This window comes from Euleptes europaea, chromosome 18, assembly GCF_029931775.1.
Source record: "Euleptes europaea isolate rEulEur1 chromosome 18, rEulEur1.hap1, whole genome shotgun sequence".
In the NCBI taxonomy this organism is placed as follows: domain Eukaryota; kingdom Metazoa; phylum Chordata; class Lepidosauria; order Squamata; family Sphaerodactylidae; genus Euleptes; species Euleptes europaea.
The window spans coordinates 19,713,456-19,725,348 of record NC_079329.1 but is presented as its reverse complement, the minus strand read 5'-3'; the positions used below and the strand labels follow the sequence as shown (position 1 = coordinate 19,725,348).

Here is an 11,893-nt window from a genome sequence, read left to right as displayed (position 1 = left end):
TAAAGATAAGGAACGAGTTACACTGACAATTTTAGTGGAAGTTGTAGTTATGAGTTACATTGACAATGAGCTACATTGACAATTTTAGTGGCAGTTCTAGCAAGGGCAGCCTTGATCTCTCTGTTTCTCAGACTGTATATAAGAGGGTTGAGCATGGGAGTGAAGACGGTATAAAAAAGGGAGAAGGTTTTATGAAGCTCCTTCAGAGTTTTAGTTTCCGGAAGTAAATAGACACAAATCAGAGACCCATAAAAAAGTGTCACTACGATGAGATGGGAGGAACAAGTGGAGAAGGCCTTCTGCCTGGAAGCCTTGGTCTTCATTTGGAGAATGTTGATGATGATACACAGGTATGAGATCAGGGTAAGTAGAAATGGAGGCAAGGTGTTTATGGAGGCAAAAATGAAAGTTACAAGTTCCACTAAGTGGGTGCTGCTGCAGGAAAGTTTGAACAGAGGGGCTGAGTCACAAAAGAAATGTTCAATTTCATTGGGGCCACAAAATAATAGCTTGAACAAAAGTGATGTTATTACACCGACGTTTAACACACCGGTCATCCAAGAGATGGCAAGAAGCCCGAAACAAATCCTGCCATTCATAAGATATGTGTATCGCAATGGTCTGCATATAGCTAAATATCGATCGTAGGACATCACGGCCAGAAGGTAACATTCCGTAGATGCTAAAGAACCAAAGAAGAAATATTGTAGAATGCAACCATGAAGAGAAATAGTTCTATCCCCAGTCAGCAGACTGAAGAACAATCTGGGTAGGATGGTTGATGTGTAGCAAATCTCCAAGCAGGACAAATTCCCTAGGAAGAAATACATGGGGGTGTGGAGATGCCCATCGCTGGCAACAAGCACAACGATGACGAGATTGCCAGCCACAGTAAGCATGAAGATTGTGAGGAAAGCCAGGAAGAGAAGAGTCTGAAGCTCTGGGTGATCGCTGAATCCCATGAGAATGAAGATTGCGTTGGCAGTGAGATTTGTTCTGTTCTGTATTAGCTGTAGGAAATAAAGGATTTGCTTGATTTAAAAACAATAGTGCAAGGAATAGAATTTGTACACACACCAGGTAAGAAAGACTCTTGTAACTGGATGCATTTGTGCAGGGAATATAAAGATTTTGGTTAGATCCAGCAAGAGGTAGTAGTTGAACCTGGACCCAGGTTCAAATTCCAACTTGAGTTGGTCACTGGATGACCTTGAGCCAGGCATTCTCTTCAGATTAATTTATCCCACAGGACTATTGCAACAATAAAAAGGGAGTATATGCGAAGTATACAAGCTACCCTGAATTCCCATGGAATAAATGTGAGATACGGATTTCATGAACTAGGACTCTGGCGCCAAAAAGAAAATTACATTGTCACATGAAAGGTATATGGGATGAACAGGTGACCTGCTAGAGTAACCATTGTGCAAAAGGAATGGCAGGCAAAGGTGTTGATGGGTCTAAATTCCTTCTTGAAATGCTTTCCTGATGGAAATGATAGCCCTGAACAGCAGGTGGGGATCGAATCGCAAACCACATGCAGATTTATGCCACTGGCCTAAAAAAACAGTGCAGGGAGCTCCTCAGTCTATTCATTAGTTATGGTGAGACATCATGTTTGCCACTACCTAATAAAAGGACTAGCAAAAACCTGTGCTTTGGACTGCCACACCTTTTTGGATTATGAATGACCATGCCAATGATCAATAATATTATTTTGTACCTTTTCAGTTACACAAATGGGTTTTCTTATATTGGTCTCTTGCTCTGAATTTTGATGTAGTTTGGCACTTTGATCATACAGTTGCTGTCTGAGTTGTTTTGTGTTGCCCCTGAAGGTTGGACCAAAACCAACGGGTTGAAATTAAACCAAAAGAGGTTCTGGCTAAACATTAGGAAGAACTTTCTTACAGTTAGAGCAGTTCCTCAGTGGAACAGGCTTCCCCAGGAGGTGGTGGGATCTTCTTCACTGGAGGTTTTTAAAGAGAGGCTAGATGTCCATATGTCAGCAATTCTGATTCTATGACCTTAGACAGATCATGAGAGGGAGGGCAGGAAGGGTTGCATCAGTGTTTGGCTCTCGGGGCCCTTCCAAAAGGGTGCTTAGGGAACCCTCATTGGAGCTGCAGATATTGTGTATGTTACCCTATGGTTTTGGCCCTTTGTTAGAATTGGTGAGAAGCTATTTTGTCCCTGAGAGGGAGCCAAATGAGGGACCTGAGAAAAAGGGTTTCTGAGGTGAAAGGAATTTTCACACACACACACACACACACACACACACACACACACACCATTAACAAACGCAGGTCCCATACTTTCTTCTCTCAGATAGGGTTGGTGGGAGAAACTAGGGCTACGTTTTGAGAGGGGTGGAAAAAAGGACAGCTGTGGTGCCCACTTCCCCCCATTTCCTAATATGGGGCAGGGGTGGCCAGTATGCAAAAGAAATGTAATTTCAAAATAACTTCCAGACCCCTCCCCAACAACCTATAACCATTCATGAGCAGAACCTAAATACAAGTAGGGTTTAATTCAATAAGGAGGGATGGGAAATCAAAGCAGGACACATGTATTAAAAAAAACTCCAACTTAGACATGACAACTGAAAAGTGGGAACCAAAAAGATAAGAGGCTTTTACTGTCTCTCTGAGGCTATCTGCGGGTCTCACACTCAGCCTTTGCTGCAGCTTGGCTGGCTCTCTGGTGCTCCAGATCTCCAAAGGTTGCAGCTCTGAGGAGCCTTCTCGTGCTTCATTGTTCTCTGCACAGGGCCCAGAAGACTTCCATCTCCACTTTTCTCCTCAACAACAAAAATATCCTTTCACCTCAGAAGCCTTTCCTTCAGGCCCTTCCTAGGCTCCCTCTCATGGACAAAATACCTTCACCCCAATCTCCCACAGAGGTCTGAACCCTCAGGGAATAGTGGCTCCTTTGACTGACAGTAACTGATGGCCAGCAGGCGGCCAGCTTGAAAAGTGAAAGGAGCCGTTCCATCACCTCATGTGCAAGCCACTTTGTGTGATGATACAGATCCATAGATATGTAGAAATAAGATTCTCTGCAGGCTGATGGAGAAAACTGAGATTGTAAATAGAGTTGATTTACCTCAAAGTGAATTTCAGTAGGTGGATGAATATGAGAAATAGTCGTTCTGCTTCCCATTTTTGGATCTGAGGATCACAGTGCACACTCCTCTTCTCTTTTGTGTCCAGTGTACACTTCAGCTGATTTGCCAACTTTCACTTGGAGTTTATGGAAAGGCTAAGCTAAACCCCTTTTATCTTCTACACCTGTAAGCAAACACAAAGTAGAGCCTTTGGTTGCATTGCTGGAGCAAATGCTTCTCCCAACAAAATGGGTTGAATAAACATCTATCCTCAAGGGAAGAAGGAACTCAGAGGATTTGTACCTCAGAGGGAAGCTGCCTCCATTACAGGTATGAAAGTTTAATTGGACAGCAAATTGTGTAGACACATAAGGGTAATTGATGGCCCTCGCCTAGGGTTGCCAACCTCCAGATGGTTGCTGGAGATTTCCCACTATTACAACTGATCTCCAGCTGATAGAATTCAGTCCCCCTGCAGAAAATGGCCACTTTGGGAATTGGACTCTATGGCATTGAAGTCCCTCTCCAAACCCCACCCTCCTTAGAGTCCATCCCCCATATTGAAATTCCTGTTTAATGTCAGAATGTATGCATTTCAAATCGTACCCCTTTAGATTCTTTACTCATCAGCAGTATGTAAAATAAATGAGCTTAAAGTGGGAAATCTATTACTTCATGTAGAATGTCATGCTAATAGCAATGCTAAAATGTGGGACAAGGATTAGGCTGTAGCTCCTTCTTCCTCTCGTTAACAATAAAACAAAAACAGCCACCATTAAGGGAAGGTAAGAGCTATATTGACAATTTTAGTTGCAGTTCTAAAAAAAGCAGCCTTGACCTCTCTGTTTCTCAGACTGTATATAAAAGGGTTAAGCATGGGAGTGTAGACCGTGTAAAACAGGGAGAAGATTCGATGAAGCCCCTTCAGCATGGTAGTTTCTGGAAGTACATAGACACAAATCAGAGACCCATAGAAAAGAATCACTACAGCGAGGTGGGACGAACAAGTGGAGAAGGCCTTCTGCCTCGAAGCCTTGGTCTTCATTTGGAGGATGGTGATGATAATATTAATGTATGAGATCAGGGTAAGTAAGAAGGGGAGTACAGTGTTTATGGAGGAAAAAATGAAAATGACCAGTTCTGCTAAGTCAGTGTTGCTGCAGGAGAGCTTTAACATGGGGGCTAGGTCACAAAAGAAATGCTCAATTTTGTTGGGACCGCAAAACATTAACTGCCACAAGAGTGAAGTGACTATGCTAACATTTAGCAGCCCACTCATCCAAGAGATGGCAATAAGCCAAATGCAGACTCGGCTATTCATGAGAGATGTGTACCTCAGAGGTTTACAGATGGCTAAGTATCGGTCATATGACATCACGGCCAAGAGATAACACTCTGCAACTGCTAAGACAACAAAGAAGAGGTATTGTCCCATGCAACCATGAACCGAAATGATTCTATCTCCTGTCAGCAGACTGAAGAGCAATCTGGGTAGGATGGTGGATGTGTAGCAGATCTCCAAGCATGACAGGTTCCCTAGGAAGAAATACATGGGGGTGTGGAGATGCTCATCACTGACAACAAGCACAACAATGATGAGATTGCCAGCTACAGTAAGCATGTAGATTGTGAGGAAAGCCAGGAAGAGAAGCATCTGAAGCTCTGGGTGATCGCTGAATCCCAGGAGAATGAAGATTGTGTTGGCAGTGAGGTTTGTTCTGTTCTGTATTAGCTGTAGGAAATAAAGGATTTTATAAAATAAAGCTTCAATTAAAAACAATAGTGCACAGAATGGAATTTGTACACACAATAGACAATAAAGACACCTGGCAACTGGATAAATTTGTGCAGGGAATATAAAGACTTTGGTTAGATCCAGCAAGGGGTAGTAGTTGAACCTGGACCCAGATTCAAATTCCAACTTGAGTTGATCACTGGATGACCTTGAGCCAGGCATTCTCTTCAGGACTATTCCCACAGCACTATTCCCTTCAGGACTATTCCCACAGGACTATTGCAACAATAAAAAGGGAGTATATGAGAACCACACAAGCCACCCTGAAGTCTAATGGGATAAAAGTGAGATACATATTTTATGAACTAGGCCTCTGGTGCCAAAATGAAAATTACATTTCAGAGCTGCAGGACATCTGTACAGCCTACTACTACTACTATACATCTGTACAGCCTACTACTACTACTACTAAAACTACCAATACAACTTAAAATAAACCTTCATAAAGATAAGGTATGAGTTACATTGACAATTTTAGTGGCAGTTCTAACAAGGGCAGCCTTGATCTCTCTGTTTCTCAGACTGTATATAAGAGGGTTGAACATTGGAGTGAAGCTGGTATAAAAAAGGGAGAAGGTTTTATGAAGCTCCTTCCATGTGTTTGTTTCCGGAAGTAAACAGACACAAATCAGAGACCCATAAAAAAGTGTCACTACAATGAAATGGGAGGAACAAGTGGAGAAGGCCTTCTGTCTGGAAGCCTTGGACCTCATTTGGAGAATATTGATGATGATACACAGATATGAGATGAGGGTAAGTAGAAATGGAGGCAAGGTGTGTATGGAGGCAAAAATGAAAGTTACAAGTTCCACTAAGTGGGTGCTGTTGCAGGAAAGTTTGAACAGAGGGGCTAAGTCACAAAAGAAATGTTCAATTTCATTGGGGACACAAAATAACAAAAGTGGTGTTATTACACTGACATTTACCACACCGGTCATCCAAGAGATGGCAAGAAGCCCAAAACAAATCCTGCCATTCATAAGATATGTGTTTCGCAATGGTCTGCATATGGGTAAATATCGATCGTAGGACATCACGGCCAGAAGGTAACATTCCGTAGATGCTAAAGAACCAAAGAAGAAATATTGTAGAATGCAACCATGAACAGAAATAGTTCTATCCCCAGTCAGCAGACAGAAGACCAATCTGGGTATGATGGTTGATGTGTAGCAAATCTCCAAGCAGGACAAATTCCCTAGGAAGAAATACATGAGGGTGTGGAGATGCCCATCGCTGACAACAAGCACAACGATGACGAGATTGCCAACCACAGTAAGCATGAAGATTGTGAGGAAAGCCAGGAAGAGAAGAGTCTGAAGCTCTGGGTGATAGCTGAATCCCAGGAGAATGAAGATTGTGTTGGCAGTGAGATTTGTTCTGTTCTGTATTAGCTGTAGGAAATAGGGCTGTTGATTCGGTTCGGCCCGAACTGAAAAACAGCCGAATTTCCCCTGATTCAGTGGTTTTTAGTTCGGGACGAACCGAACTCAAAAATGGAGGGCAACCGGGGGAGCTGAATTCAGCGAGTTCGGGAGTTCACGAATAAATCCGGCCAATTCGGGGCTGCAGTAAGCAGCATAACCGTCAGTAAGCAGCATTCTCCTTCCCCGGCCAATCGGTGTCCAAGCTGGGTCTTCTTCTGGCCAATCAGTCAGGATTGAGTACTGGAGGAATCAGCTGATGTGCGGCCCAGCCGGGAAGAGAGAGAGAGGGAAATCCTCGTGTGTGGGGGGGTGCTTGTGCACATTCACTCCTTTCTGTGGCTGCAGGGGGTGTATTTTTGGGGGTACAGACCCCAAACTTTCAGTGGAGCTTCAGATGAGCCTTTGTAAGATACCCCTTAAGTTTTGTAAACATTGGGTCAGGGGGTCTCGAGATATGGGCTCCACCCCTTTTCCCTCCCCCCTTTTCCATTTCCGTGGCTGCAGGGGGCGCTTTTTTGGGGATACAGCCCCCAAACTTTCAGCATAGCTTCAGACAATCCTTCTTAAGATACCACCCAAGTTTTGTAAAGATGGGTTCAGTGGGGGCAGAAATATTGGCTCCCCCCTTTTCTCTTTCCGTGGCTGCAGGGGGCGCATTTTTTGGGGTGCAGATTCCAAACTTTGAGCGGAGCTTCAGACAAGCCTTAAGAGACCACCCAAGTTTTGTAAACAATGGGTCAGGGGGTCCCGAGATATGGGCTTTCCCCTTTCCCCTTTTCCCTATTGGGATGAATGGATCAGCTGATCCTGTATGCATCTCCAGAGCAAAATGTCCCCTGCCGAATTGGAATCATCTTGGATTACAAGTCCTCCCCAGCCCCTCCAGATGGAACAGAAGACAGCCACAGTAATACCCCTTTGGGGGCTTTAATCAATAATTTTTCTCCTTTGTGTGTGTGTGTGTGGGGGGGAAGCAGAGTCTGTGTGTGTGTGGGGAGGGAGCAGTTTCTGTGGGTGGGGGGGGGGAAGCCAAAGGGGGCTTTTGCCGGTTCTGCCTGGGGGTGTGTTCCCCCTCGAGTCTCTCTCTCCCTGGTTTGAGGGGGCGTTTCAGTTGTGTGTCTTCAGGTTTTCCCTCATTCATAAGAGCGGTTAGGTCTATTTGGATGCTTGCTCAAAACTGGTTTTCAAATGGTGACTTAAAGAATGCATTTGGAGTCCCGTGCAAAAGGGGAAATTCCACCCCTCCTGCTCATTATGCATAGCTAGCTGCCTCTGTCCCTTTCCATGGTTTGCAAAATCCCAGGTGTCAGGTTGCTTTGCACAGTTGTAAAGGTTTTGCTTTACAAGGCTGTGTTGGTTTGCAGTCGTGTTGCTTTGCAGTTGTTTGCTTTGCAAACTTCTCAGCTGTTTGTCGGGGCTGGGAGCTTTGTGCGTGGGCGGCAAGCTCTGCTCAGAGATGCACATTAAGGGTGGGGGGACCCCTTTCGGGGCCCATATCTCAGCCCCCCCTGACCCAATCTTTACAAAACTTGGGGGGTCTTTCAAGAAACGTCCTTTGAAGCTCCGCTGAAAGTTTGGGACCTCTACCCCCAAAAATGCCCCCCCAGAGCCGCAGAAAGGCACGGTTGTGTTTTTAATGGCTTTATTCGGCCGAATTTTTTTTCCTGAACTTTGAATTCCCGCTGAATTGCATGGACCCGAAGCGGGGGAGTTCGGACTTCGGCATATCCCGAATCTAAATGGGCCGAATTCAGCCGAATCCGAACTATACCAAATTTTTTAAAATTCAACAGCCCTAGTAGGAAATACAGGATTTTATAAAATAAAGCTTGGATTAAAAACAATAGTGCAAGGAATGGAATTTGTACACACACCAGGTAAGAAAGACTCCTGTAACTGGATGCATTTGTGCAGGATGCATTTGAACTAGGATTCTGGCACTAAAAATAAAATAAAATTGTTCCATTAAAGTTATATGGGATGAAACACCTGGCAACTGGATAAATTTGTGCAGGGAATACAAAGATTTTGGTTAGATGTAGCAAGCCTGGACCCAGGTTCAAATCCCAACTTGAAGTGTTCACTGGATGACCTTGAGACAGGCATTCTCTTCAGATTTATTTACCCCACAGGACTATTGCAACAATAAAAAGGGAGTATATGAGAAGTATACAAGCCACCCTGAATTCCAATGGAATAAACACGAGATACGTATTTCATGAACTAGGACTCTGGAACCAAAAAGAAAATTACATTGTCACATTGAAGGTATATGGGATGAGTAGGTGACGTGCTACAATAATCATTGTGCAAAAGGAATGGCAGGGAAAGGTGTTGATGGGTCTAAATTCCTTCTTGAAATGCTTTCCTGATGGAAATGATAGCTCTGAACAGCAGGTGGGGATCGAATCGCAAACCACATGCAGATTTACGCCACTGGCCTAAAAAAACTGTGCAGGGGGCTCTTTAGTCTATTCATTAGTTATGGTGAGACATCATGTTTGCCACTACCTAACAAAGGACTAGCAAAAACCTGTGCTTTGGACTGCCAAACCTTTATGGATTATGAATGACCATGCCAATGATCAATAATATTATATTGTTCCTTTTCAGTTACACAAATGGGTTTTCTTATATTGGACTCTTGCTCTGAATTTTGATGTAGTTTGGCACTTTGATCATACGGTTGCTGTCTGAGTTGTTTTGTGTTGCCCCAGAAGGTTGGACCAAAACCAACGGGTTGAAATTAAACCAAAAGAGGTTCTGGCTAAACATTAGGAAGAACTTTCTTACAGTTAGAGCAGTTCCTCAGTGGAACAGGCTTCCCCAAGAGGTGGTGGGATCTTCTTCACTGGAGGTTTTTAAGCAGAGGCTAGATGTCCATATGTCAGCAATTCTGATTCTGTGACCTTAGACAGATCATGAGAGGGAGGGCAGGAAGGGTCGCATCACTGTTTGGCTCTTGGGGCCCTTCCGAAAGGGTGCTTAGGGAACCCTCATCGGAGCTGCAAGACAGTCACTCATGAGTACACAGTGATTTCTTCAGCTCCCACTCCTGGTAGTCATTTCACTGCACTTGCTAAAAGTCCTATTGTGGCTCTCTCCTCCTGCCATCTCTTGCAAATCATTCCAAACTGCATTGTCAACAGCAACTGATGCAAAAGAAGCATGCAATTTAAATGCAAGTTCGTTTGATCTTCGAATTTGGGCTTTCTGAACTCATGATTAAGCCATTATTTTACATCTTTTCAGGCAATCTCTGATCAACTGCGACAACAGAATAGCAGACCATTAACTGGGGAAGGTCATCATTATGAAGACTTGCTTGAAACCCCCAAGTTTCTGGCTGGCCGCTACTGGAAACCAGCCAAAGAAATAGAAGAAGAAGAAGAGTTGGTTTTTATACCCCGATTTTCTCTACCTTTTAAGGAGTCTCAGACTGGCTTCCCTTCCCTTCCTCCCTCTACAACAGACACCTTGTGAGGTAGGTGGGGCTGAGAAAGTTCAGAGAGAAATGTGACTGGCCTAAGGTCACCCAACAGGCTGCATGTAGAGGAGATGGGAAACAAAACTGGCTCAGCAGATTAGAGTCCACCTCTCTTAACCACTACACCATGCTGGCTCTTATGGTTCTACAGCTTTTAACTACCCGCTCCCATCATATTGTCTGTTGAAACTTCCCGAGGCAGAAGGTGCGAGGAATATCCCCTATGGGAAGATGGATGACAGACCTGAGTGGAGAAAGGCTGTTATACTTCCAAGGATGGCTGGCAATTGTCTTTTCTGCTTCATATCATTGACCCAGCATTGTCAACATACTTGCCAGAAAGGTTAGCCAGGAAACACTCCTCTACAGTGAAGAAGATGCAGAGCCAGCTTCTGCCTCTCTGAAGGGTACTCTGTTCTCTGGATAGTAGATCTTAGATCTGAGGTGTGTTCTGCAATATAACTTGATGGTCAAATGACAGGTAGCATTAAAATGTGGAGATTCTCCCTCTCTTTTACAGCACTCAAAAAGGAATAGCTGCCCTTTTTAGCCTTGGTAGGGCTGCAGTCATGTGTGCAAATTGCTTTATGGAGTACCAGAAGCCATTCCTGTGCTTTTGAAGGCAGATATTGTGTATGTAACCCTATGGTTTTGGCCCTTTGTTAGAATTGGTGAGAAGCTATTTTGTCCCTGAGAGGGAGCCAAATGAGGGACCTGAGAAAAAAAGGTTTCTGAGGTGAAAGAGATTTTCACACACACACACACGCACACAAACACACACACACACACCATTAACAAACGCAGGTCCCATACTTTCTTCTCTCAGATAGGGTTGGTGGGAGAAACTAGTGTTACGTTTAGAGAGGGGTGGAAAAAAGGACAGCTGTGGTGCCCACTTCCCCCCATTTCCTAATATGGGGCAGGGGTGGCCAGTATGCAAAAGAAATGTAATTTCAAAATAACTTCCAGACCCCCTCCCCAACAACCTATAACCATTCATGAGCAGAACCTAAATACAAGTAGGGTTTAATTCAATAAGGAGGGATGGGAAATCAAAGCAGGACACACGTATTAAAAAAAAACCCTCCAACTTAGACATGACAACTGAAAAGTGGGAACCAAAAAGATAAGAGGCTTTTACTGTCTCTCTGAGGCTATCTGCGGGTCTCACACTCAGCCTTTGCTGCAGCTTGGCTGGCTCTCTGGTGCTCCAGATCTCCAAAGGTTGCAGCTCTGAGGAGCCTTCTCGTGCTTCATTGTTCTCTGCACAGGGCCCAGAAGACTTCCATCTCCACTTTTCTCCTCAACGACAAAAATATCCTTTCACCTCAGAAGCCTTTCCTTCAGGCCCTTCCTAGGCTCCCTCTCATGGACAAAATACATTCACCCCAATCTCCCACAGAGGTCTGAACCCTCAGGGAATAGTGGCTCCTTTGACTGATGGTCAGCAGGCGGCCAGCTTGAAAAGGGAAAGGAGCCGTTCCATCACCTCATGTGCAAGCCACTTTGTGTGATGATACAGATCCATAGATATGTAGAAATAAGATTCTCTGCACGCTGATGGAGAAAACTGAGATTGTAAATAGAGTTGATTTACCTCAAAGTGAATTTCAGTAGGTGGATGAATATGAGAAATAGTCGTTCTGCTTCCCATTTTTGGATCTGAGGATCACAGTGCACCCTTCTCTTCTCTTTTGTGTCCAGTGTACACTTCAGCTGATTTGCCAACTTTCACTTGGAGTTTATGGGAAGGCTAAGCTAAACCCCTTTTATCTTCTACACCTGTAAGCAAACACAAAGTAGTGCCTTTGGTTGCATTGCTGGAGCAAATGCTTCTCCCAACAAAACAGGTTGAATAAACATCTATCCTCAAGGGAAGAAGGAACTCAGAGGATTTGTACCCCAGAGGGAAGCTGCCTCCATTACAGGTATGAAAGTTTAATTGGACAGCAAATTGTGTAGACACATGAGGGTAATTGATGGCCCTCGCCTAGGTTTGCCAACCTCCAGATGGTTGCTGGAGATCTCCCACTATTACAACTGATCTCCAGCTGATAGAAATTGGTCCCCCTGCAGAAAAT

General features: G+C 44.2%; 3 protein-coding genes across 3 annotated transcripts; all 3 read right to left on the bottom strand.

Annotated features, from left to right (window-relative positions):
* Window positions 1-47: 47 nt before the first annotated feature.
* On the bottom strand, window positions 48-3,162 carry LOC130490780 (olfactory receptor 1020-like). Its single transcript, XM_056864587.1, has 2 exons — window positions 3,106-3,162; window positions 48-1,010 (listed from the first exon to the last, which is right to left on the bottom strand). The coding sequence occupies exons 1-2, from the start codon at window positions 3,160-3,162 to the stop codon at window positions 48-50; spliced, it is 1,020 nt and encodes a 339-aa protein (XP_056720565.1).
* Window positions 3,163-3,881: 719 nt separating this feature from the next.
* LOC130490779 (olfactory receptor 5B21-like) lies at window positions 3,882-5,063 on the bottom strand. Its single transcript, XM_056864586.1, has one exon. It carries the CDS (start codon window positions 5,061-5,063, stop codon window positions 3,882-3,884), a length of 1,182 nt encoding a protein of 393 aa, XP_056720564.1.
* Window positions 5,064-5,341: 278 nt separating this feature from the next.
* On the bottom strand, window positions 5,342-11,466 carry LOC130490778 (olfactory receptor 1020-like). Its single transcript, XM_056864585.1, has 2 exons — window positions 11,410-11,466; window positions 5,342-6,292 (listed from the first exon to the last, which is right to left on the bottom strand). Exons 1-2 carry the CDS (start codon window positions 11,464-11,466, stop codon window positions 5,342-5,344), a joined length of 1,008 nt encoding a protein of 335 aa, XP_056720563.1.
* Window positions 11,467-11,893: the final 427 nt, after the last annotated feature.

Excerpts from the sequence above, each read along its gene's own strand:
- LOC130490780 (XM_056864587.1), bottom strand. The coding sequence starts at position 3,162 with ATGGGAAGCAGAACGACTATTTCTCATATTCATCCACCTACTGAAATT. Across the intron at positions 1,011-3,105 it reads CTACTGAAATTCACTTTGAG|CTAATACAGAACAGAACAAA; the intron begins GTAAATCAACTC and ends TATTTCCTACAG.
- LOC130490779 (XM_056864586.1), bottom strand. The coding sequence starts at position 5,063 with ATGCCTGGCTCAAGGTCATCCAGTGATCAACTCAAGTTGGAATTTGAA.
- LOC130490778 (XM_056864585.1), bottom strand. The coding sequence starts at position 11,466 with ATGGGAAGCAGAACGACTATTTCTCATATTCATCCACCTACTGAAATT. Across the intron at positions 6,293-11,409 it reads CTACTGAAATTCACTTTGAG|CTAATACAGAACAGAACAAA; the intron begins GTAAATCAACTC and ends TATTTCCTACAG.